Source organism: Chiloscyllium plagiosum, unplaced genomic scaffold (assembly GCF_037043375.1).
Source record: "Chiloscyllium plagiosum isolate Xiang-an unplaced genomic scaffold, Cpla_swu_hap1 HiC_scaffold_8, whole genome shotgun sequence".
Lineage (NCBI taxonomy): Eukaryota > Metazoa > Chordata > Chondrichthyes > Orectolobiformes > Hemiscylliidae > Chiloscyllium > Chiloscyllium plagiosum.
The window spans coordinates 5,825,278-5,851,225 of NW_028270146.1; the positions used below are offsets into that span (position 1 = coordinate 5,825,278).

The 25,948-nt window shown below is 59.7% G+C and overlaps 1 protein-coding gene across 1 annotated transcript in view; it reads left to right on the forward strand.

Moving 5' to 3' along the window:
• The window catches only part of LOC122547709 (uncharacterized), a 609,753-nt gene extending 585,035 nt beyond the window's left edge, over positions 1 to 24,718 (forward strand). The window contains exons 90-92 of the mRNA XM_087989511.1: positions 20,518 to 20,598; positions 22,798 to 22,850; positions 23,730 to 24,718. Coding sequence (XP_087845637.1) covers positions 20,518 to 20,598; positions 22,798 to 22,850; positions 23,730 to 23,958 — 363 coding nt within the window. The 3' untranslated portion in view covers positions 23,959 to 24,718. The remainder of the gene's footprint in view (positions 1 to 20,517; positions 20,599 to 22,797; positions 22,851 to 23,729) is intronic.
• The last annotated feature ends 1,230 nt before the right edge of the window (positions 24,719 to 25,948 follow it).

A 25,948-nucleotide genomic window follows, 5' to 3' on the forward strand; every position in this document is an offset into this window, starting at 1 on the left:
GCAGGCAGCATCAGGAGGGAGGGGGACACAGCAAGGCAGGTAGTATCAGGAGGGAGAGGGACACAGCAAGGCAGGCAGTATCAGGAGGGAGAGGGACACAGCAAGGCAGGCAGTATCAGGAGGGAGAGGGACACAGCAAGGCTGGCAGTATCAGGAGGGAGAGGGACACAGCAAGGCAGGCAGCATCAGGAGGGAGAGGAACACAGCAAGGCAGGTAGTATCAGGAGGGAGAGGGACACAGCAAGGCAGGCAGCATCAGGAGGGAGGGGGACACAGCAAGGCAGGTAGTATCAGGAGGGAGAGGGACACAGCAAGGCAGGCAGTATCAGGAGGGAGAGGGACACAGCAAGGCAGGCAGTATCAGGAGGGAGAGGGACACAGCAAGGCTGGCAGTATCAGGAGGGAGAGGGACACAGCAAGGCAGGCAGCATCAGGAGGGAGAGGAACACAGCAAGGCAGGTAGTATCAGGAGGGAGAGGGACACAGCAAGGCAGGCAGCATCAGGAGGGAGAGGAACACAGCAAGGCAGGCAGTATCAGGAGGGAGAGGGACACAGCAAGGCTGGCAGTATCAGGAGGGAGAGGGACACAGCAAGGCAGGCAGCATCAGGAGGGAGAGGAACACAGCAAGGCAGGCAGCATCAGGAGGGAGAGGAACACAGCAAGGCAGGTAGTATCAGGAGGGAGAGGGACACAGCAAGGCTGGCAGTATCAGGAGGGAGAGGGACACAGCAAGGCAGGCAGCATCAGGAGGGAGAGGGACACAGCAAGGCAGGCAGCATCAGGAGGGAGAGGAACACAGCAAGGCAGGTAGTATCAGGAGGGAGAGGGACACAGCAAGGCTGGCAGTATCAGGAGGGAGAGGGACACAGCAAGGCAGGTAGTATCAGGAGGGAGAGGGACACAGCAAGGCAGGCAGCATCAGGAGGGAGAGGGACACAGCAAGGCAGGCAGCATCAGGAGGGAGGGGGACACAGCAAGGCAGGCAGCATCAGGAGGGAGAGGAACACAGCAAGGCAGGCAGCATCAGGAGGGTGGAGTAACACAGCAAGGCAGGCAGCATCAGGAGGGAGAGGGACACAGCAAGGCAGGCAGTATCAGGAGGGAGAGGGACACAGCAAGGCAGGCAGTATCAGGAGGGAGGGGGACACAGCAAGGCAGGCAGCATCAGGAGGGAGGGGAACACAGCATGGCAGGCAGCATCAGGAGGGAGGGGAACACAGCAAGGCAGGCAGCATCAGGAGGGTGGAGTAACACAGCAAGGCAGGCAGCATCAGGAGGGAGAGGGACACAGCAAGGCAGGCAGTATCAGGAGGGTGGAGTAACACAGCAAGGCAGGCAGCATCAGGAGGGAGAGGGACACAGCAAGGCAGGCAGTATCAGGAGGGAGAGGGACACAGCAAGGCAGGCAGTATCAGGAGGGAGGGGGACACAGCAAGGCAGGCAGCATCAGGAGGGAGGGGAACACAGCAAGGCAGGCAGCAACAGGAGGGAGGGGAACACAGCAAGGCAGGCAGCATCAGGAGGGAGAGGGACGCAGCAAGGCAGGCAGCATCAGGAGGGAGAGGGACGCAGCAAGGCAGGCAGCATCAGGAGGGAGAGGGACGCAGCAAGGCAGGCAGCATCAGGAGGGAGAGGGACGCAGCAAGGCAGGCAGCATCAGGAGGCTGGGGAACACAGCAAGGCAGGCAGCATCAGGAGGCTGGGGAACACAGCAAGGCAGGCAGCATCAGGAGGGAGGGGAACACAGCAAGGTAGGCAGCATCAGGAGGGAGAGGGACACAGCAAGGCAGGCAGTATCAGGAGGCTGGGGGAACACAGCAAGGCAGGCAGCATCAGGAGGGAGAGGAACACAGCAAGGCAGGCAGCATTAGGGGGGAGAGGAACACAGCAAGGCAGGCAGCATCAGGAGGGAGTGGGACACAGCAAGGCAGGCAGCATCAGGAGGGAGAGGGAACACAGCAAGGCAGGCAGCATCAGGAGGGAGTGGGACACAGCAAGGCAGGCAGCATCAGGAGGGAGGGGAACACAGCAAGGCAGGCAGCATCAGGAGGGAGGGGAACACAGCAAGGCAGGCAGCATCAGGAGGGAGGGGAACACAGCAAGGCAGGCAGCGTCAGGAGGGAGAGGGAACACAGCATGGCAGGCAGCATCAGGAGGGAGTGGGACACAGCAATGCAGGCAGTATCAGGAGGCTGGGGGAACACAGCAAGGCAGGCAGTATCAGGAGAGAGAGGGAACACAGCAAGGCAGGCAGCATCAGGAGGGAGAGGGACACAGAAAGGCAGGCAGCATCAGGAGGGAGAAGGAACACAGAAAGGCAGGCAGTATCAGGAGGGAGAGGAACACAGCAAGGCAGGCAGCATCAGGAGGGAGAGGGACACAGCAAGGCAGGCAGTATCAGGAGGGAGAGGGACACAGCAAGGCAGGCAGCATCAGGAGGGAGAGGGAACACAGCAAGGCAGGCAGCATCAGGAGGGAGAGGAACACAGCAAGGCAGGCAGCATCAGGAGGGAGAGGGACACAGCAAGGCAGGCAGTATCAGGAGGGAGAGGAACACAGCAAGGCAGGCAGTATCAGGAGGGAGAGGGACACAGCAAGGCTGGCAGTATCAGGAGGGAGAGGGAACACAGCAAGGCAGGCAGCGTCAGGAGGGAGAGGGACACAGCAAGGCTGGCAGTATCAGGAGGGAGAGGGAACACAGCAAGGCAGGCAGCGTCAGGAGGGAGAGGGACACAGCAAGGCTGGCAGTATCAGGAGGGAGAGGGAACACAGCAAGGCAGGCAGCGTCAGGAGGGAGAGGGACACAGCAAGGCAGGCAGCATCAGGAGGGAGAGGGACACAGCAAGGCAGGCAGTATCAGGAGGGAGAGGGAACACAGCAAGGCAGGTAGTATCAGGAGGGAGAGGGACACAGCAAGGCAGGCAGCATCAGGAGGGAGAGAGACACAGCAAGGCAGGCAGCATCAGGAGGGAGAGGGGAACACAGCAAGGCAGGTAGTATCAGGAGGGAGAGGGACACAGCAAGGCAGGCAGCATCAGGAGGGAGAGAGACACAGCAAGGCAGGCAGCATCAGGAGGGAGAGGGGAACACAGCAAGGCAGGTAGTATCAGGAGGGAGAGGGACACAGCAAGGCAGGCAGCATCAGGAGGGAGAGAGACACAGCAAGGCAGGCAGCATCAGGAGGGAGAGGGGAACACAGCAAGGCAGGTAGTATCAGGAGGGAGAGGGACACAGCAAGGCAGGCAGCATCAGGAGGGAGAGAGACACAGCAAGGCAGGCAGCATCAGGAGGGAGAGGGGAACACAGCAAGGCAGGTAGTATCAGGAGGGAGAGGGACACAGCAAGGCAGGCAGCATCAGGAGGGAGAGGGACACAGCAAGGCAGGCAGCATCAGGAGGGAGAGGGAACACAGCAAGGCAGGCAGCATCAGGAGGGAGAGGGAACACAGCAACGCAGGCAGCATCAGGAGGGAGAGGAACACAGCAAGGCAGGCAGCATCAGGAGGGAGAGGGAACACAGCAAGGCAGGCAGTATCAGGAGGGAGAGGAACACAGCAAGGCAGGCAGTATCAGGAGGGAGAGGAACACAGCAAGGCAGGCAGTATCAGGAGGGAGAGGGACACAGCAAGGCTGGCAGTATCAGGAGGGAGAGGGGAACACAGCAAGGCAGGTAGTATCAGGAGGGAGAGGGGAACACAGCAAGGCAGGCAGCGTCAGGAGTGAGAGGGAACACAGCAAGGCAGGCAGTATCAGGAGGGAGAGGAACACAGCAAGGCAGGCAGTATCAGGAGGGAGAGGGACACAGCAAGGCAGGCAGCATCAGGAGGGAGAGGAACACAGCAAGGCAGGCAGCATCAGGAGGGAGAGGGACACAGCAAGGCAGGCAGTATCAGGAGGGAGAGGAACACAGCAAGGCAGGCAGCATCAGGAGGGAGAGGAACACAGCAAGGCAGGCAGTATCAGGAGGGAGAGGAACACAGCAAGGCAGGCAGTATCAGGAGGGAGAGGAACACAGCAAGGCAGGCAGCATCAGGAGGGAGAGGAACACAGCAAGGCAGGCAGTATCAGGAGGGAGAGGAACACAGCAAGGTAGGCAGCATCAGGAGGCAGAGGGACACAGCAAGGCAGGTAGTATCAGGAGGGAGAGGGAACACAGCAAGGCAGGCAGGATCAGGAGGGAGAGGGTCACAGCAAGGCAGGCAGCATCAGGAGGGAGAGGGAACACAGCAAGGCAGGCAGGATCAGGAGGGAGAGGGTCACAGCAAGGCAGGCAGTATCAGGAGGGAGAGGGTCACAGCAAGGCAGGCAGCATCAGGAGGGAGAGGGAACACAGCAAGGCAGGCAGCATCAGGAGTGAGAGGGAACACAGCAAGGCAGGCAGCATCAGGAGGGAGAGGGAACACAGCATGGCAGGCAGCATCAGGAGGGAGAGGGACACAGCAAGGCAGGCAGCGTCAGGAGGGAGAGGGACACAGCAAGGCAGGCAGCATCAGGAGGGAGAGGGACACATCAAGGCAGGCAGTATCAGGAGGGAGAGGGACACAGCAAGGCAGGCAGTATCAGGAGGGAGAGGGACACAGCAAGGCAGGCAGTATCAGGAGGGAGAGGGACACAGCAAGGCAGGCAGCATCAGGAGGGAGAGGAACACAGCAAGGCAGGCAGCATCAGGAGGGAGAGGGACGCAGCAAGGCAGGCAGCATCAGGAGGGAGAGGGACACATCAAGGCAGGCAGTATCAGGAGGGAGAGGGACACAGCAAGGCAGGCAGTATCAGGAGGGAGAGGGACGCAGCAAGGCAGGCAGCATCAGGAGGGAGAGGGACACATCAAGGCAGGCAGTATCAGGAGGGAGAGGGACACAGCAAGGCAGGCAGTATCAGGTGGGAGAGGCACACAGCAAGGCAGGCAGTATCAGGAGGGAGAGGGAACACAGCATGGCAGGCAGCATCAGGAGGGAGAGGGACACAGCAAGGCAGGCAGCATCGGGAGGGAGAGGGAACACAGCAAGGCAGGCAGCGTCAGGAGGGAGTGGGACACAGCAAGGCAGGCAGCATCAGGAGGGAGAGGGACACAGCAAGGCAGGCAGCATCAGGAGGGAGTGGGACACAGCAAGGCAGGCAGCATCGGGAGGGAGAGGGAACACAGCAAGGCAGGCAGCATCAGGAGGGAGTGGGACACAGCAAGGCAGGCAGCATCAGGAGGGAGAGGGAACACAGCAAGGCAGGCAGCATCAGGAGGGAGAGGGACACAGCAAGGCAGGCAGCATCAGGAGGGAGAGGGACACAGCAAGACAGGCAGCATCAGGAGGGAGGGACACAGCAAGGCAGGCAGCTTCAGGAGGGTGGACTAACACAGCAAGGCAGGCAGCATCAGGAGGGAGAGGGACACAGCAAGGCAGGCAGCATCAGGAGGCTGGGGGAACACAGCAAGGCAGGCAGCATCAGGAGGGTGGAGTAACACAGCAAGGCAGGCAGTACCAGGAGGGAGAGGGACACAGCAAGGCAGGCAGTATCAGGAGGGAGAGGGACACAGCAAGGCTGGCAGTATCACGAGGGAGAGGGGAACACAGCAAGGCAGGCAGCATCAGGAGGGAGGGAAACACAGCATGGCAGGCAGCATCAGGAGTGAGAGGGACACAGCAAGGCAGGCAGTATCAGGAGGGAGAGGGACACAGCAAGGCAGGCAGTATCAGGAGGGAGAGGGATACAGCAAGGCAGGCAGTATCAGGAGGGAGGGGGACACAGCAAGGCAGGCAGTATCAGGAGGGAGGGTACACAGCAAGGCAGGCAGTATCAGGAGGGAGAGGGACACAGCAAGGCAGGCAGCATCAGGAGGGAGGGTACACAGCAAGGCAGGCAGTATCAGGAGGGAGGGACACAGCAAGGCAGGCAGTATCAGGAGGGAGGGGGACACAGCAAGGCAGGCAGTATCAGGAGGGAGGGACACAGCAAGGCAGGCAGTATCAGGAGGGAGGGGGACACAGCAAGGCAGGCAGTATCAGGAGGGAGAGGAACACAGCAAGGCAGGCAGTATCAGGAGGGAGGGACACAGCAAGGCAGGCAGTATCAGGAGGGAGGGGGACACAGCAAGGCACGCAGTATCAGGAGGGAGAGGGACACAAAAAGGCAGGCAGTATCAGGAGGGAGAGGGACACAAAAAGGCAGGCAGTATCAGGAGGGAGAGGGACACAGCAAGGCAGGCAGCATTAGGGGGGAGAGGGACACAGCAAGGCAGGCAGTATCAGGAGGGAGAGGGACACAGCAAGGCAGGCAGTATCAGGAGGGAGGGACACAGCAAGGCAGGCAGGATCAGGAGGGAGAGGGACACAGCAAGGCAGGCAGTATCAGGAGGGAGGGGGACACAGCAAGGCACGCAGTATCAGGAGGGAGAGGAACACAGCAAGGCAGGCAGTATCAGGAGGGAGAGGGACACAAAAAGGCAGGCAGTATCAGGAGGGAGAGGGACACAGCAAGGCAGGCAGCATTAGGGGGGAGAGGGACACAGCAAGGCAGGCAGTATCAGGAGGGAGAGGGACACAGCAAGACAGGCAGTATCAGGAGGGAGAAGGACACAGCAAGGCAGGCAGTATCAGGAGGGAGAGGGACACAGCAAGGCAGGCAGTATCAGGAGGGAGAGGGACACAGCAAGGCAGGCAGTATCAGGAGGGAGAGGGACACAGCAAGGCACGCAGTATCAGGAGGGAGAGGGAACACAGCAAGGCAGGCAGTATCAGGAGGGAGAGGGAACACAGCAAGGCAGGCAGCATCAGGAGGGAGTGGGAACACAGCAAGGCAGGCAGTATCAGGAGGGAGAGGGAACACAGCAAGGCAGGCAGCATCACGTGGGAGTGGGACACAACAAGGCAGGCAGTATCAGGAGGGAGAGGGACACAGCAAGGCAGGCAGCATTGGGAGGGAGAGGGAACACAGCAAGGCAGGCAGCATCAGGAGGGAGTGGGACACTGCAAGGCAGGCAGTATCAGGAGGGAGAGGAACACAGCAAGGCAGGCAGCATCAGGAAGGAGAGGGAACACAGCAAGGCAGGCAGCATCAGGAGGGAGAGGGACACAGCAAGGCAGGCAGTATCAGGAGGGAGAGGGACACAGCAAGGCAGGCAGCATCAGGAAGGAGAGGGAACACAGCAAGGCAGGCAGCATCAGGAGGGAGAGGGACACAGCAAGGCAGGCAGTATCAGGAGGGAGAGGAACACAGCAAGGCAGGCAGCATCAGGAGGGAGGGACACAGCAAGGCTGGCAGCATCAGGTGGGAGAGGGACACAGCAAGGCAGGCAGTATCAGGAGGGAGAGGGACACAGCAAGGCAGGCAGTATCAGGAGGGAGAGGAACACAGCAAGGCAGGCAGCATCATGAGGGAGAGGGACACAGCAACGCAGGCAGTATCAGGAGGGAGAGGGACACAGCAAGGCAGGCAGTATCAGGAGGGAGAGGGACACGGCAAGGCAGGCAGTATCAGGAGGGAGAGGAACACAGCAAGGCAGGCAGCATCAGGAGGGAGAGGGACACAGCAAGGCTGGCAACATCAGGAGGGAGAGGGTCACAGCAAGGCAGGCAGTATCAGGAGTGAGAGGGAACACAGCAAGGCAGGCAGTATCAGGAGGGAGAGGGACACAGCAAGGCAGGCAGCATCAGGAGGGAGAGGGACACAGCAAGGCAGGCAGTATCAGGAGTGAGAGGGACACAGCAAGGCAGGCAGCATCAGGAGGGAGAGGGACACAGCAAGGCAGGCAGTATCAGGAGGGAGAGAGACACAGCAAGGCAGGCAGCATCAGGAGGGAGAGGGGAACACAGCAAGGCAGGCAGCATCAGGAGGGAGAGGGACACAGCAAGGCAGGCAGCATCAGGAGGGAGAGGGACACAGCAAGGCAGGCAGCATCAGGAGGGTGGGGGACACAGCTAGGCAGGCAGCATCAGGAGGGAGAGGGACACAGCAAGGCAGGCAGCATCAGGAGGGTGGGGGACACAGCTAGGCAGGCAGCATCAGGAGGGAGAGGGACACAGCTAGGCAGGCAGCATCAGGAGGGAGAGGGACACAGCAAGGCAGGCAGCATCAGGAGGGAGAGGGACACAGCAAGGCAGGCAGCATCAGGAGGGTGGGGGACACAGCAAGGCAGGCAGTATCAGGAGGGAGAGGAACACAGCAAGGCAGGCAGCATCAGGAGGGAGAGGGACACAGCAAGGCAGGCAGCATCAGGAGGGAGAGGGACACAGCAAGGCAGGCAGCATCAGGAGGGTGGGGGACACAGCAAGGCAGGCAGCATCAGGTGGGAGAGGGACACAGCAAGGCAGGCAGCATCAGGAGGGAGAGGAACACAGCAAGGCAGGCAGTATCAGGAGGGAGGGGAACACAGCAAGGCAGGCAGTATCAGGAGGGAGAGGGACACAGCAAGGCAGGCAGTATCAGGAGGGAGGGGGACACAGCAAGGCAGGCAGCATCAGGAGTGAGAGGGACACAGCAAGGCAGGCAGTATCAGGAGGGAGGGGGACACAGCAAGGCAGGCAGTATCAGGAGGGAGAGGGAACACAGCAAGGCAGGCAGTATCAGGAGGGTGGAGTAACACAGCAAGGCAGGCAGTATCAGGAGGGAGAGGGACACAGCTAGGCAGGCAGTATCAGGAGGGAGAGGGACACAGCTAGGCAGGCAGTATCAGGAGGGAGAGGGACACAGCAAGGCAGGCAGTATCAGGAGGGAGAGGGAACACAGCAAGGCAGGCAGCATCAGGAGTGAGAGGGACACAGCAAGGCAGGCAGTATCAGGAGGGTGAGGGACACAGCAAGGCAGGCAGTATCAGGAGGGAGAGGGACACAGCAAGCCAGGCAGCATCAGGAGGGAGAGGGACACAGAAAGGCAGGCAGCATCAGGTGGGAGAGGGACACAGCAAGGCAGGCAACATCAGGAGGGTGGAGTAACACAGCATGGCAGGCAGCATCAGGAGGGAGAGGGACACAGCAAGGCAGGCAGTATCAGGAGGGAGAGGGACACAGCAAGGCAGGCAGCATCGGGAGGGAGAGGAACACAGCAAGGCAGGCAGCATCGGGAGGGAGTGGGAACACAGCAAGGCAGGCAGTATCAGGAGGGAGAGGGAACACAGCAAGACAGGCAGTATCAGGAGGGAGAGGAACACAGCAAGGCAGGCAGCATCAGGAGGGAGAGGAATACAGCAAGGCAGGCAGTATCAGGAGGGAGGGGGACACAGCAAGGCAGGCAGTATCAGGAGGGAGAGGGAACACAGCAAGACAGGCAGTATCAGGAGGGAGAGGAACACAGCAAGGCAGGCAGCATCAGGAGGGAGAGGAATACAGCAAGGCAGGCAGCATCAGGAGGGAGAGGGAACACAGCAAGGCAGGCAGCATCAGGAGGGAGAGGGACGCAGCAAGGCAGGCAGTATCAGGAGGGAGAGGGAACACAGCAAGGCAGGCAGCATCAGGGGGGAGAAGGACACAGCAAGGCAGGCAGCATCAGGAGGGAGAGGGAACACAGCAAGGCAGGCAGTATCAGGAGGGAGAGGAATACAGCAAGGCAGGCAGTATCAGGAGGGAGAGGGAACACAGCAAGGCAGGCAGCATCAGGAGGGTGGAGTAACACAGCAAGGCAGGCAGCATCAGGAGGGAGAGGGACACAGCAAGGTAGGCAGCATCAGGAGTGAGAGGGACACAGCAAGGCAGGCAGCATCAGGAAGGAGAGGGAACACAGCAAGGCAGGCAGCATCAGGAGTGAGAGGGACACAGCAAGGCAGGCAGCATCAGGAGGGAGAGGGACACAGCAAGGCAGGCAGCATCAGGAGGGAGAGGGACACAGCAAGGTAGGCAGCATCAGGAGTGAGAGGGACACAGCAAGGCAGGCAGCATCAGGAAGGAGAGGGAACACAGCAAGGCAGGCAGCATCAGGAGTGAGAGGGACACAGCAAGGCAGGCAGTATCAGGAGGGAGAGGGACACAGCAAGGCAGGCAGCATCAGGAGTGAGAGGGACACAGCAAGGCAGGCAGCATCAGGAGGGAGAGGGAACACAGCAAGGCAGGCAGTATCAGGGGGGAGGGGGACACAGCAAGGCAGGCAGCATCAGGGGGGAGGGGGACACAGCAAGGCAGGCAGTATCAGGGGGGAGAAGGACACAGCAAGGCAGGCAGCATCAGGAGGGAGAGGGACACAAAAAGGCAGGCAGTATCAGGAGGGAGAGGGACACAGCAAGGCAGGCAGCATTAGGGGGGAGAGGGACACAGCAAGGCAGGCAGTATCAGGAGGGAGAGGGACACAGCAAGGCAGGCAGCATCAGGAGGGAGAGGGAACACAGCAAGGCAGGCAGCATCAGGAGGGAGTGGGACACTGCAAGGCAGGCAGTATCAGGAGGGAGAGGGACACAGCAAGGCAGGCAGTATCAGGAGGGAGAGGGAACACAGCAAGGCAGGCAGCATCAGGAGGGAGTGGGAACACAGCAAGGCAGGCAGTATCAGGAGGGAGAGGGAACACAGCAAGGCAGGCAGCATCAGGAGGGAGTGGGAACACAGCAAGGCAGGCAGTATCAGGAGGGAGAGGGAACACAGCAAGGCAGGCAGCATCACGAGGGAGTGGGACACAACAAGGCAGGCAGTATCAGGAGGGAGAGGGACACAGCAAGGCAGGCAGCATCAGGAGGGAGAGGGAACACAGCAAGGCAGGCAGTATCAGGAGGGAGAGGGAACACAGCAAGGCAGGCAGCATCACGAGGGAGTGGGACACAACAAGGCAGGCAGTATCAGGAGGGAGAGGGACACAGCAAGGCAGGCAGCATCAGGAGGGAGAGGGAACACAGCAAGGCAGGCAGTATCAGGAGGGAGGGGGAACACAGCAAGACAGGCAGCATCAGGAGGGAGAGGGAACACAGCAAGGCAGGCAGCATCAGGAGGGAGAGGGAACACAGCAAGGCAGGCAGCATCAGGAGGGAGAGGGACACAGCAAGGCAGGCAGCATCAGGAGGGAGAGGGACACAGCAAGGCAGGCAGCATCAGGAGGGAGAGGGAACACAGCAAGGCAGGCAGCATCAGGAAGGAGAGGGAACACAGCAAGGCAGGCAGCATCAGGAGGGAGAGGGACACAGCAAGGCAGGCAGCATCAGGAGGGAGAGGGACACAGCAAGGCAGGCAGTATCAGGAGGGAGGGGGACACAGCAAGGCAGGCAGTATCAGGAGGGAGGGGGACACAGCAAGGCAGGCAGCATCAGGAGGGAGAGGAACACAGCAAGGCAGGCAGTATCAGGAGGGAGAGGAACACAGCAAGGCAGGCAGTATCAGGAGGGAGAGGGACACAGCAAGGCAGGCAGCATCAGGAAGGAGAGGGAACACAGCAAGGCAGGCAGCATCAGGAGGGAGAGGGACGCAGCAAGGCAGGCAGCATCAGGAGGGAGAGGGACACAGCAAGGCTGGCAGCATCAGGAGGGAGAGGAACACAGCAAGGCAGGCAGTATCAGGAGGGAGAGGAACACAGCAAGGCAGGCAGTATCAGGAGGGAGAGGGACACAGCAAGGCAGGCAGCATCAGGAAGGAGAGGGAACACAGCAAGGCAGGCAGCATCAGGAGGGAGGGGGACACAGCAAGGCAGGCAGCATCAGGAGGGAGAGGAACACAGCAAGGCAGGCAGCATCAGGAGGGAGAGGAACACAGCAAGGCAGGCAGTATCAGGAGTGAGAGGGAACACAGCAAGGCAGGCAGCATCAGGAGGGAGAGGAACACAGCAAGGCTGGCAGCATCAGGAGGGAGAGGAACACAGCAAGGCAGGCAGTATCAGGAGGGAGAGGAACACAGCAAGGCAGGCAGTATCAGGAGGGAGAGGGACACAGCAAGGCAGGCAGCATCAGGAGGGAGAGGAACACAGCAAGGCAGGCAGTATCAGGAGGGAGAGGAACACAACAAGGCAGGCAGTATCAGGAGGGAGAGGAACACAGCAAGGCAGGCAGCATCAGGAGGGAGAGGGACACAGCAAGGCAGGCAGTATCAGGAGGGAGAGGGACACAGCAAGGCAGGCAGCATAAGGAGGGAGAAGGACACAGCAAGGCAGGCAGCATCAGGAGGGAGGGGGACACAGCAAGGCAGGCAGCATCAGGAGGGAGGGGGACACAGCAAGGCAGGCAGCATCAGGAGGGAGAGGAACACAGCAAGGCAGGCAGTATCAGGAGGGAGAGGAACACAGCAAGGCAGGCAGTATCAGGAGGGAGAGGGACACAGCAAGGCAGGCAGCATCAGGAGGGAGAGGGACACAGCAAGGCAGGCAGTATCAGGAGTGAGAGGGAACACAGCAAGGCAGGCAGCATAAGGAGGGAGAAGGACACAGCAAGGCAGGCAGCATCAGGAGGGAGGGGGACACAGCAAGGCAGGCAGCATCAGGAGGGAGGGGGACACAGCAAGGCAGGCAGCATCAGGAGGGAGAGGAACACAGCAAGGCAGGCAGTATCAGGAGGGAGAGGAACACAGCAAGGCAGGCAGTATCAGGAGGGAGAGGGACACAGCAAGGCAGGCAGCATCAGGAAGGAGAGGGAACACAGCAAGGCAGGCAGCATCAGGAGGGAGGGGGACACAGCAAGGCAGGCAGCATCAGGAGGGAGAGGGAACACAGCAAGGCAGGCAGCATCAGGAGGGAGGGGGACACAGCAAGGCAGGCAGCATCAGGAGGGAGAGGAACACAGCAAGGCAGGCAGTATCAGGAGGGAGAGGAACACAGCAAGGCAGGCAGTATCAGGAGGGAGAGGAACACAGCAAGGCAGGCAGTATCAGGAGGGAGAGGAACACAGCAAGGCAGGCAGTATCAGGAGGGAGAGGGACACAGCAAGGCAGGCAGTATCAGGAGTGAGAGGGAACACAGCAAGGCAGGCAGCATAAGGAGGGAGAAGGACACAGCAAGGCAGGCAGCATCAGGAGGTAGAGGGACACAGCAAGGCAGGCAGCATCAGGAGGGTGGAGTAACACAGCAAGGCAGGCAGCATCAGGAGGGAGAGGGACACAGCAAGGCAGGCAGTATCAGGAGGGAGAGGGACACAGCATGGCAGGCAGTATCAGGAGGGAGAGGGACACAGCAAGGCAGGCAGGATCAGGAGGGAGAGGGACACAGCAAGGCAGGCAGTATCAGGAGGGAGAGGGACACAGCAAGGCAGGCAGTATCAGGAGGGAGAGGGACACAGCAAGGCAGGCAGTATCAGGAGGGAGAGGGACACAGCATGGCAGGCAGTATCAGGAGGGAGAGGGACACAGCAAGGCAGGCAGTATCAGGAGGGAGAGGGACACAGCAAGGCAGGCAGTATCAGGAGGGAGAGGAACACAGCATGGCAGGCAGTATCAGGAGGGAGAGGGACACAGCAAGGCAGGCAGTATCAGGAGGGAGAGGGACACAGCATGGCAGGCAGTATCAGGAGGGAGAGGGACACAGCAAGGCAGGCAGCATCAGGAGGGAGAGGGACACAGCAAGACAGGCAGTATCAGGAGGGAGAGGGACACAGCAAGGCAGGCAGCATCAGGAGGGAGAGGGACACAGCAAGACAGGCAGTATCAGGAGGGAGAGGGACACAGCAAGGCAGGCAGTATCAGGACATAGAGGGACACAGCAAGGCAGGCAGCATCAGGAGGGAGAGGGACGCAGCAAGACAGGCAGTATCAGGAGGGAGAGGGACACAGCAAGACAGGCAGTATCAGGAGGGAGAGGGACACAGCAAGGCAGGCAGCATCAGGAGGGAGAGGGACACAGCAAGACAGGCAGTATCAGGAGGGAGAGGGACACAGCAAGGCAGGCAGTATCAGGAGGGAGAGGGACACAGCAAGGCAGGCAGCATCAGGAGGGAGAGGGACACAGCAAGGCAGGCAGCATCAGGAGGGAGAGGGACACAGCAAGACAGGCAGTATCAGGAGGGAGAGGGACACAGCAAGGCAGGCAGTATCAGGAGGGAGAGGGACACAGCAAGGCAGGCAGCATCAGGAGGGAGAGGGACACAGCAAGGCAGGCAGCATCAGGAGGGAGAGGGACACAGCAAGACAGGCAGTATCAGGAGGGAGAGGGAACACAGCAAGGCAGGCAGCATCAGGAGGGAGAGGGAACACAGCAAGACAGGCAGCATCAGGACATAGAGGGACACAGCAAGGCAGGCAGTATCAGGAGGGAGAGGGACACAGCAAGGCAGGCAGTATCAGGACATAGAGGGACACCGCAAGGCAGGCAGCATCAGGAGGGAGAGGGACACAGCAAGACAGGCAGTATCAGGAGGGAGAGGGACACAGCAAGGCAGGCAGTATCAGGAGGGATAGGGAACACAGCAAGGCAGGCAGTATCAGGAGGGAGAGGGACACAGCAAGACAGGCAGTATCAGGACATAGAGGGACACAGCAAGGCAGGCAGTATCAGGAGGGAGAGGGACACAGCAAGGCAGGCAGCATCAGGAGGGAGAGGGACACAGCAAGACAGGCAGTATCAGGACATAGAGGGACACAGCAAGGCAGGCAGTATCAGGACATAGAGGGACACAGCAAGGCAGGCAGCATCAGGAGGGAGAGGGACACAGCAAGACAGGCAGTATCAGGAGGGAGAGGGACACAGCAAGGCAGGCAGTATCAGGAGGGAGATGGACACAGCAAGGCAGGCAGCATCAGGAGGGAGAGGGACACAGCAAGACAGGCAGCATCAGGAGGGACAGGGACACAGCAAGGCAGGCAGCATCAGGAGGGAGAGGGACACAGCAAGGCAGGCAGTATCCGGAGGGAGAGGGACACAGCAAGGCAGGCAGTATCAGGAGGGAGAGGGGAACACAGCAAGGCAGGCAGCATCAGGAGGGAGAGAGACACAGCAAGGCAGGCAGTATCAGGAGGGAGAGAGACACAGCAAGGCAGGCAGTTTCAGGAGGGAGAGGGACACAGCAAGGCAGGCAGTATCAGGACATAGAGGGACACAGCAAGGCAGGCAGCATCAGGACTGAGAGGGACACAGCAAGACAGGCAGTTTCAGGAGGGAGAGGGACACAGCAAGGCAGGCAGTATCAGGAGGGAGAGGGACACAGCAAGGCAGGCAGTATCAGGAGGGAGAGGGGAACACAGCAAGGCAGGCAGTATCAGGACATAGAGGGACACAGCAAGGCAGGCAGCATCAGGACTGAGAGGGACACAGCAAGACAGGCAGTTTCAGGAGGGAGAGGGACACAGCAAGGCAGGCAGTATCAGGAGGGAGAGGGACACAGCAAGGCAGGCAGTATCAGGAGGGAGAGGGGAACACAGCAAGGCAGGCAGCATCAGGAGGGAGAGAGACACAGCAAGGCAGGCAGTATCAGGAGGGAGAGAGACACAGCAAGGCAGGCAGTTTCAGGAGGGAGAGGGACACAGCAAGGCAGGCAGTATCAGGAGGGAGAGGGGAACACAGCAAGGCAGGCAGTATCAGGAGGGAGAGAGACACAGCAAGGCAGGCAGTTTCAGGAGGGAGAGGGACACAGCAAGGCAGGCAGTATCAGGAGGGAGAGGGACACAGCAAGGCAGGCAGCATTAGGGGGGAGAGGGACACAGCAAGGCAGGCAGCATCAGGAGGGAGAGGGACGCAGCAAGGCAGGCAGTATCAGGAGGGAGAGGGACACAGCAAGGCAGGCAGCATTAGGGGGGAGAGGGACACAGCAAGGCATGCAGTATCAGGAGGGAGAGGGACACAGCAAGGCAGGCAGTATCAGGAGGGAGAGGAACACAGCAAGGCAGGCAGCACCAGGAGGGAGGGGAACACAGCAAGGCAGGCAGTATCAGGAGGGAGAGGGACACAGCAAGGCAGGCAGTATCAGGAGGGAGAGGAACACAGCAAGGCAGGCAGTATCAGGAGGGAGAGGAACACAGCAAGGCAGTCGGCATCAGGAGGGAGAGGGACACAGCAAGGCAGGCAGTATCAGGAGGGAGAGGGACACAGCAAGGCAGGCAGTATCAGGAGGGAGAGGAACACAGCAAGGCAGGCAGTATCAGGAGGGAGAGGGACACAGCAAGGCAGGCAGTATCAGGAGGGAGAGGAACACAGCAAGGCTGGCAGTATCAGGAGGGAGAGGAACACAGCAAGGCAGGCAGCATCAGGAGGGAGAGGGACACAGCAAGGCAGGCAGTATCAGGGGTTAGAGGGACACAGCAAGGCAGGCAGCATCAGGAGGGAGAGGGACGCAGCAAGGCAGGCAGCATCAGGAGGGAGAGGAACACAGCAAGGCAGGCAGTATCAGGAGGGAGAGGGACACAGCAAGGCAGGCAGCATCAGGAGGGAGTGGGACACAGCAAGGCTGGCAGTATCAGGAGGGAGAGGAACACAGCAAGGCAGGCAGCATCAGGAGGGAGAGGGACACAGCAAGGCAGGCAGCATCAGGAGGGAGAGGGACACAGCAAGGCAGGCAGTATCAGGAGGGAGAGGAACACAGCAAGGCAGGCAGCATCAGGAGGGAGGGGAACACAGCAAGGCAGGCAGTATCAGGGGTTAGAGGGACACAGCAAGGCAGGCAGCATCAGGAGGGAGAGGGACGCAGCAAGGCAGGCAGCATCAGGAGGGAGAGGAACACAGCAAGGCAGGTAGTATCAGGAGGGAGAGGGACACAGGAAGGCAGGCAGTATCAGGAGGGAGAGGGACACAGCAAGGCAGGCAGTATCAGGAGGGATAGGGAACACAGCAAGGCAGGCAGCGTCAGGAGGCTGGGGGAACACAGCAAGGCAGGCAGCATCAGGAGGGAGAGGGGCACAGCAAGGCAGGCAACATCAGGAGGGAGCGGGTGTTGTCGGGTTGGGGTGCGGGCGGGAGTAGGTGTTGGCGGGTGCGGGTGTTGGCGGGTGCGGGTGTTGGCGGGTTGGGGTGTTGGCGCGTTGGGGTGTTGGCGCGTTGGGGTGTTGGCGCGTTGGGGTGTTGGCGCGTTGGGGTGTTGGCGCGTTGGGGTGTTGGCGCGTTGAGGTGTTGGCGTGTTTGGGTGTTGGCACGTTGAGGTGTTGGCGCGTTGGCGTGTTGGCGCGTTGAGGTGTTGGCGGGTGCGGGTGTTGGCGGGTTGGGGTGTTGGCGCGTTGGGGTGTTGGCGCATTGGGGTTTTGTCGGGTACGGGTGTTGGCGGGTACGGGTGCAGGTGGGTGTGGGTGCAGGTGGGTGTGGGTGCAGGTGGGTATGGTTGCTGGCGGGTTGGGGTGTTGGCGGGTGCGGGTGTTGGCGGGTGCGGGTGTTGGCGGGTGCGGGTGTTGGCGGGTGCGGGTGTTGGCGCGTTGGGGTGTTGGCGGGTGCGGGTGTTGGCGCGTTGGGGTGTTGGCGCGTTGGGGTGTTGGCACGTTGGGGTGTTGGCGCGTTGGGGTGTTGGCGCGTTGGGGTGTTGGCGGGTGCGGGTGTTGGCGGGTGCGGGTGTTGGCGGGTGCGGGTGTTGGCGGGTACGGGTGTTGGCGGGTGCGGGTGTTGGCGGGTGCGGGTGTTGACGGGTACGTGTGTTGGCCGGTGTTGGCGCGGGCGGATGCGGGTATTGGCGGGTTCGGGTGTTGGCGGGTGCGGGTGTTGGCGGGTGCGGGTGTTGGCGGGTGCGGGTGTTGGCGGGGGCGGGCATGTACGGGCGTTGGCAGTGGCGGGTGTTGGCGGGTATGAGGGTTGGTGGGTACGGTTGATGGCGGGTGTGGGTGCAGAAGGGTGCGGGTGTTGGCAGGGCTTGATGGGTCTTGACGGGTATGGGCGTTGGCGGGTGCGGGCGATGGTGGGTGCGGGTGTTGACGGGAGCGGGTGCGGGTGTTGACGGGAGCGTTGGCGGGTGCGGGCGTTGGCGGGTGCGGGCGTTGGCGGGTGCGGGCGTTGGCGGGTGCGGGTGTTGGCGGGTGCGTGTGTTGGCGGGTGCGTGTGTGTACGGGTGCGGGTGTGTACGGGTGTTGGGTGCGTGTGTTGGCGGGTGCGTGTGTGTACGGGTGCGGGTGTGTACGGGTGTTGGCGGGGCGGGTGTTCGCGGGGGCGGGTGTTGGCGGGCATGTACGGGCGTTGGCGGTGGCGGGTGTTGGCGGGTACGAGGGTTGACGGGTACGGTTGATGGCGGGTGTGGGTGCAGAAGGGTGCGGGTGTTGGCAGGGCTTGATGGGTCTTGACGGGTATGGGAGTTGGCGGGTGCGGGCGTTGGCGGGTGCAGGCGATGGTGGGTGCGGGTGTTGACGGGAGCGGGTGCGGGTGTTGACGGGAGCGTTGGCGGGTGCGGGCGTTGGCGGATGCGGGCGATGGTGGGTGCGGGCGTTGGCGGGTGCGGGCGTTGGCGGGTGCGTGTGTTGGAGGGTACGGGTGTTGGCGCGTGCGGGTGTTAGCGTGGGCGGGTGTTGGGGTGTTGGCGCGGGCGGGCGTTGGCGGGCGTTGGCGGGTGCTGGTCTTGGCGGGTGCGGGCGTTGGCGCGGACGGGCGTTGGCGGGTGCGGGCGTGGGCTGGTGTTGGCGCGGGCGTGTGCGGGTGTTGGCGCGGGCGAGTGCGAGTGTTGGCGGGTGCGCGTGTTGGCGGGGGCGGGTGTTGGCGGGTGCGGGTGTGTACCGGTGTTGGCGGGGCGGGTGTTGGCGGGGGCGGGCATGTACGGGCGTTGGCGGTGGCGGGTGTTGGCGGGTACGAGGGTTGGCGGGTACTGTTGATGGCGGGTGTGGGTGCAGACGGGTGCGGGTGTTGGCAGGTCTTGATGGGTCTTGACGGGTATGGGAGTTGGCGGGCGTTGGCGGGTGCGGGCGATGGTGGGTGCGGGTGTTGACGGGAGCGGGTGCGGGTGTTGACGAGAGCGTTGGCGGGTGCGGGCGTTGGCGGGTGCGGGCGTTGGCGGGTGCGGGCGTTGGCGGCTGCGGTCGATGGCGGGTGCGGGCGTTGGCGGGTGCGAGTGTTGGCGGGTGCGAGTGTTGGCGGGTGCGAGTGTTGGCGGGTGCGAGCGTTGGTGGGGGCGGGCGTTGGCGGGTGCGGGTGTTGGAGGGTGCGAGTGTTGGCGGGTGCGAGTGTTGGCGGGGCGGGTGTTGGAGTGTTGGCGCGGGCGGGTGTTGGCGCGGGCGGGTGTTGTCGCGGGCGGGTGTTGTCGCGGGCGGGTGTTGTCGCGGGCGGGTGTTGGCGGGTGCGCGTGTTGGCAGGTGCGGGTGTTGGCGGGGCGGGTTTTGGCGTGGGCGGGTTTTGGCGTGGGCGGGTTTTGGCGTGGGCGGGTGTTGGCGTGGGCGGGTGTTGGAGTGGGCGGGTGTTGGAGGGTACGGGTGTTGGCGGGTACGGGTGTTGGCGGGGGCGGGTGTTGGCGGGGGTGGGTGTTGGCTGGGGCGAGTGTTGACGGGTGCGGGTGTTGACGGGTGCGGGTGTTGGCGGGTGCGGGTGTTGGCGGGTGCGGGTGTTGGCGGGGGCGGGTGTTGGCGGGGGCGGGTGTTGGCGGGTGCGATTGTTGGCGCGGGCCGGTGTTGGCGCGGGCGGATGCGAGTGTTGGCGGGTGCGAGTGTTGGCGGGTGCGGGTGTGTACGGGTGCTGGCGCGGGCGGGTGTTGGCGGGTACGGGTGTTGGCGTGTGCGGGTGTTGGCGTGTGCGGGTGTTGGCGTGTGCGGGTGTTGGCGGGGGCGGGTGTTGGCGGGGCGGGTGTTGGCGGGGGCGGGTGTTGGCGGGTACGGGTGTTGGCGCGGGCGGGTGTCGGCGGGGGCGGGTGTCGGCGGGGGCGGGTGTCGGCGGGGGCGGGTGTCGGCGGGTACGGGTGACGGCGGGTACGGGTGTCGGCGGGGGCGGGTGTCGGCGGGGGCGGGTGTCGGCGGGGGCGGGTGTCGGCGGGGGCGGGTGTCGGCGCAGGCGGGTGTCGGCGGGGGCGGGTGTCGGCGGGGGCGGGTGTCGGCGGGGGCGGGTGTCGACGGGGGCGGGTGTCGACGGGGGCGGGTGTCGACGGGTACGGGTGTCGGCGGGTGCGGGTGTCGGCGGGTGCGGGTGTCGGCGGGTGCGGGTGTCGGCGGGTGCGGGTGTCGGCGCGGACGGGCGTTGGCGGGTGCGGGCGTTGGCGGGTGCGGGCGTTGGCGCGGGCCGGTGTTGGCGCAGCCGGGTGCGAGTGTTGGCGGGTCCGCGTGTTGGCGGGTGCGGGTGTGTCCTGGTGTTGGCGGGGCGGGTGTTGGCGGGGGCGGGCGTGTATGGGCGTTGGCGGTGGCGGGTGTTGGCGGGTACGGTTGATGGCGGGTGTGGGTGCAGTCGGGTGCGGGTGTTGGCAGGGCTTGATGGGTCTTGGCGGGTATGGGAGTTAGCGGGTGCGAGCGTTGGCGGGTGCGGGCGATGGTGGGTGCGGGTGTTGACGGGAGCGTTGGCGGGTGCAGGCGATGGTGGGTGCGGGGGTGGGCGTTGGCGGGGGCGGGTTTTGGCGGGTGTTGGCGGGGGCGGGTGTTGGCGGGGGCGAGCCTGAGATTTCTGCTGTGTGTGTGTGTCAAATGTCCTAATGTGTGATATTCACTTATTGTGCGGAATGTTACCAAAATAAAGACGTTAATGTCGAGATGCCTTTAGTTGCCATCCCAAGATAATGCGGAGTTCAGTGAATTGACTCTCCTTTACCTTTAACGTTGTCTCCCCAGGATGTGGGCTCTATGATCTCTGCTGATGAGTTGGATTTCTCCCCTGCTCCAATGAGCAGCACTCCCCTACGGCACCAAGTGGTAAGTGTTAGTGTCCTGATGAAGGGCTAATGCCAGAAACATTGACTCTCCTGCTGCTCGGATGCTGCCTGACCCACTGTGCTTTTCCAGCACCACACTCTCACCAGCTATGTCCACCGTGTGCTCAGTGAGCTGTAGCATTAATATAGGCCACGTAATCTCCTTCTAATTTGAATGAGTCAGGTGAAAGTAGATATTTTCATTCACTTTTGGGATGTCGGTGTCACTGGCTCGTCTCACATGTATTGTCTATCCCTAGTTGCCCCTTGAGAAGGTGGGAGTGAGCTGCCTTCTAGAACTGCTGCTGTCCATGTGCTGTAGGTAGGCCCGGAACGAGGACATACCACAACCCAAAGGACAAGCCACGTTACCATACATCAAGAGCATTTCCGAACTGACAGCCAGACTACTGCGACTCCTAGGACTCATAACAGCACATAAACCAACATCCACCCTCAGACAACAACTCACCAGAACGAAGGACCCGATACCCAGCATGAGCAAAACCAATGTAGTGTACAAAATACCATGCAAGGGCTGCACAAAACACTATATAGGACAAACAGGAAGACAGCTAATGATCCGCATCCACGAACACCAACTAGCCACGAAACGACACGACCAGCTATCCTTAGTAGCCACACACGCAGATGACAAGCAACATGAATTCGACTGGGACAAGACTACTATTATAGGACAAGCCAAACAGAGAACAGCCAGGGAATTCCTAGAAGCATGGCACTCATCCACAAACTCCATCAACAACCACATCGACCTGGACCCAATATACCAACCACTACAGCGGACAGCTGAAACTGACAACTGGAAGCGGCAGGGACAGGCCACTATAAACGCCGGAGGAAACACCACAGAAGCGCTTCACAGGAGGCTCCCAAGCACTGAGGATGTCACCTGGACAGGGGACGAAACGTTTGCAACACAAATTCCCAGCTCGGGGAACAGAACCACAACAACGAGCACCCGAGCTACAAATCTTCACCCAAACTTTGAATTCAATAAGACTGTAAAAGGAGACCAATACTATGCGCAGTGTTCTGAATGTGGTCTCATTATTGCTCTATATAACTGAAGAATAACTTCTTACTTTGATGCTTAATTTTCTATGTAATTAGCAAGAACATTGCTATTAGCTTTTTTAATTACGTGGACCAGAACACCTAGATCCCTCTGAATCTCAGAGCTTTGAATTTTCACAGTTTAGATAACTTGGTTTTTAAATCTTCCTACTCTAAAGCTCTATGCCTTGGCTAATAAAGGCAAGTACTCAATATTCCTCCATAACTACCTGTCCTGCCTACCTTTAGGGACTGGTTTATGCGCACTGATCCTCTGTGCTTCCCAGGGACCCACCGTTTGTGATGTACAGGGTGTGTCTATCTTTTCCTCACTTGTATTTGTTGCACCCCCCCGCCCTTGATGAAATGTCTACGCACAAACCTTTGGCTCCTTGACACCCCTTTGCTTCAGAAACATTGAACCCAGATTTCTGTGTATCTGTGCAATCAGTTTCTAACCTTAAAATGTTACTCATGCAAAATCGACCTCCTACTATTGGACAAAAATATTACATTTTACATGTGTTTACTCTGTCGTTAGCTCATTGCCACTGTCTCTTTCAATGCTACACGTATATCAAATTGCTATAACTCGTGACAGTTATAGACAACGATTGCAGTAAAACTGAAGTATTCATAATTATGATCTATTCAGCACAATTACAGTTCATTACGAATATAGGTCTCTTTAATTAAGAGAATACAATAAAGGGTCAAGTGGCTCTGCGCTGTGTGTTCATCGTCATACACTGGTTGTTGGGACGTTACATTCTCAATCCTTTACGTTATAATTCTGAACTTGAGAAGGGTTAATGTCTTGTTGCCTGTTTGTTCTCCATCTGATTGTATTTGTGGCTGTGCTGATGTGGGGGGGGGGGGGGGGGCGGTAGCGGGGGCGGGCGGTGCTGGGATTAATACGTTTAATGAACACGCTCCAGCCAGAGCATTCCACACTTGACGGCAAGAGCCATGTTCTTTGGTTTGGTTGTGTCAGGTTGGCTTTACTCAGCATCAGCTACAGTCGGACCAGTCAGCATCCTGCACAGTGGCCAGGGTAGAGTTTGTCCCTGTCACCAGGCAATTCTGTTGTGAGTTACCAGCGTCTTTGTTTGGTTTATCACAGGGTCGGAGAGAGATCGGAATGGATAGAGCGGCTGTTCCCTCATCATCAAAGAGGTAAATGTGTTGGCCTTGGGTGGGGGTCATGGTGGGGCTTGATGTGGTGGGGCAGGGTTCAAAGGACCACAAGGGAGCACTCAAAGGATCACAACTGGACTGCACTAAAGAACAGAGGCAGAGGGAGGGAAATACAGGGGCAGAGTCATCGTCTTAACGTACAAATTCAGTCAACGTTGTCACATCTCATCAACTGATCCAGTGCACAATCTGAGGACTGGGCACCCAGCAGTCTGTGTGTTGAGAATTGAAGGGTTAATCTTACCCTTGACATCCCTCTCCCACATCCATGGGCATCACTGGCTGGGCATGGCATTTATTGCTCATCCCCAGTTGCCCCTTTGAGAAAGTGGGGGTGAGCTGCCTTCTTGAACCGCTGCAGTCCCTGTGCTGTGGGTAAACCCACAATGCCCTTAGAGACGGAATTCCAGGATTCTGACCCAGTGACCATGAGGGAACGGTGACATATTTCCAAGTCAGGATGGTGAGGGGCTCGGAGGGGAACTTGCAGGGGGTGGTGTTCCCATGTATCTGCTGCCCCTTGTCCTTCTAGATAAAAGTGTTTGTGGGTTTGGAAGGTGCTGTCTGAGGATCTTTGGTGAGTTTCTGCAGTGCATCTTGTGGGTGGTACACACTGCTGCTACTGAGCGTCGGGGGGTGGAGGGAGGGGGTGATTGATGACCTCTGTCCTGGGTCATCCTGAGATTTATTTTGATAGTGTTTTCGCACAGTGGCCTGTTAGACTGTAGGATGATTAATGTGGACAGACTGCAAAAATGTTTTCCTGAAGACAGTTTCTGGGTCAGAACAGAACATTCTGGAAGGTAAAGAAAGGATTTTGTGAACTAACGTGTGCTTTTCTTGTTTTTGCCTCCTCAGGATTGATGGAGAGCTTGGGGCGCGGGTGTTTGGAGTCTCGAAGGCGCGATCCTTTCTGTCCAGAGTTTTCCGGGCTGCGATTCCCCTCCAGCTCCTCATCCTCCTGCTGTTACTCCTGGCCTGCCTAGTTCCTTTCACCCAGGAGGACTATAATTGTGCCTTGGCAAACAACTTTGCCCGCTCCCTGTATCCAATGCTGCGATACACCAATGGCCCACCACCTACATGACCCTCCATGGGCGTCCCCCACCCCACCCCACCCCCTCAACACCCTGACCACCCACCCCCTCCCACCCCCTTCACCATTCACTCTGTGCCCCCCATCTGCCTCAGGTCTCCCTTCTCTGTCTCTCTTTCTCTCACCTACAGCCGCACTCCCTCTCTATAGTATCCTCCTCCCTCTCTATAGTATCCTCCTCCTTCTCTACACTAACTCTCACTCATTCTCTCTCCTTTTTTGAACACAGCCCACCCTCTATCCCACTCTTCCCTGGGCTGGGGCTTCCTCTGATATGAAGCTGGGATTGAGAGGTCTGGTCAATTCATGATGTTAATATCCAGGCAACACTGGTCAGTTTGAATTTGGCGAGTGCATATTTTTGGAACTAAATGATGTAAATATATTTGTATGTAACATGTGGGATCCACAATCCTATGTCCCTACTGCATGATGTATAATTTAACCCTTTCTTGGACGTTTGTCAATTCTGAATACTGTAGAACAGCATCAGGGAACTTTGCAATCTGGATTATATTATTCAGAGTAAGAACTATTTCTATATTGTACAGTAAACTGTGAGTTTAGTTGTGGGGGGGGGGGAGGGTGCTGTGAAATGAAGTCTAATCCTGGGATGTTTGAGCTGTGTGATCGTCGGATTAATTTCTGATCATGTGGCTAAGCACATCGATTCCTGCATCAAACAGCAGCACCTGTTTGTATTCAATGGAAATAAATTCAGGACTCCACTCTCAATTGAGTCATTGATCAGAAAAAAAATCTTTGACTTTATTTGTGCCTTTCAATACAGGAACGCTGTCTGGTGAGTTATACTTGCAGTTGTAATTCATAGCCAGAAACCTCGCTCAAACAGCAATGTGATAATGACGAGGTGATCTGTTTTACAGCTGTTGGTTAGGGGATATCTGTTCAATCAGACACTAACTGGTGATTCCCCCTACTATATTTCAAATCACATCACGCTATTCTTTTCATCAGTCTGGTTGGTGGAAGATGAGAGCTCACTTTAGTTATACATACAACAGTTCAGCACACCCTCAGCACTGACCCTCTGACAGTGCGGCACTCCCTCAGGGCTGACCCTCTGACAGTGCGGCACTCCCTCAGGGCTGACCCTCTGACAGTGCGGCACTCCCTCAGCACTAACCCTCCAACAGTGCAGCGCTCCCTCAGCACTAACCCTCCGACAGTGCGGCACTCCCTCAGCACTGACCCTCCAACAGTGTGGCACTCCTTCAGCACTGACCCTCCGACAGTGCGGCACTCCCTCAGTACTGACCCTCTGACAGTTCAGCACTCCCTCAGCACTGACCCTCCAACAGTGTAACACTCCGTCAGCACTGACCCTCCGACAGTGCCCACTCCCTCAGCACTGACCCTCCGACAGTGCGGCACTCCCTCAGCACTGACCCTCCGACAGTGCGGCACTCCCTCAGCACTGACCCTCCGACAGTGCAGCACTCCCTCAGGGCTGACCCTCTGACAGTGCAGCACTCCCTCAGGGCTGACCCTCTGACAGTGCAGCGCTCCCTCAGCACTAACCCTCCGACAGTGCGGCACTCCCTCAGCACTGACCCTCCAACAGTGTAACACTCCCTCAGCACTGACCCTCCGACAGTGCCCACCCTCTCAGCACTGACCCTCCGACAGTGCGGCACTCCCTCAGCACTGACCCTCCGACAGTGCAGCACTCCCTCAGCACTGACCCTCCGACAGTGCAGCACTCCCTCAGGGCTGACCCTCTGACAGTGCGGCACTCCCTCAGCACCGACCCTCTGACAGTGCGGCACTCCCTCAGCGCTGACCCTCTGACAGTGCGGCACTCCCTCAGGGCTGACCCTCCAACAGTGTGGCACTCCCTCAGCACTGACCCTCCGACAGTGCGGCACTCCCTCAGCACTGACCCTCCGACAGTGCGGCACTCCCTCAGCACTGACCCTCCGACAGTGCGGCACTCCCTCAGCACTGACCCTCCGACAGT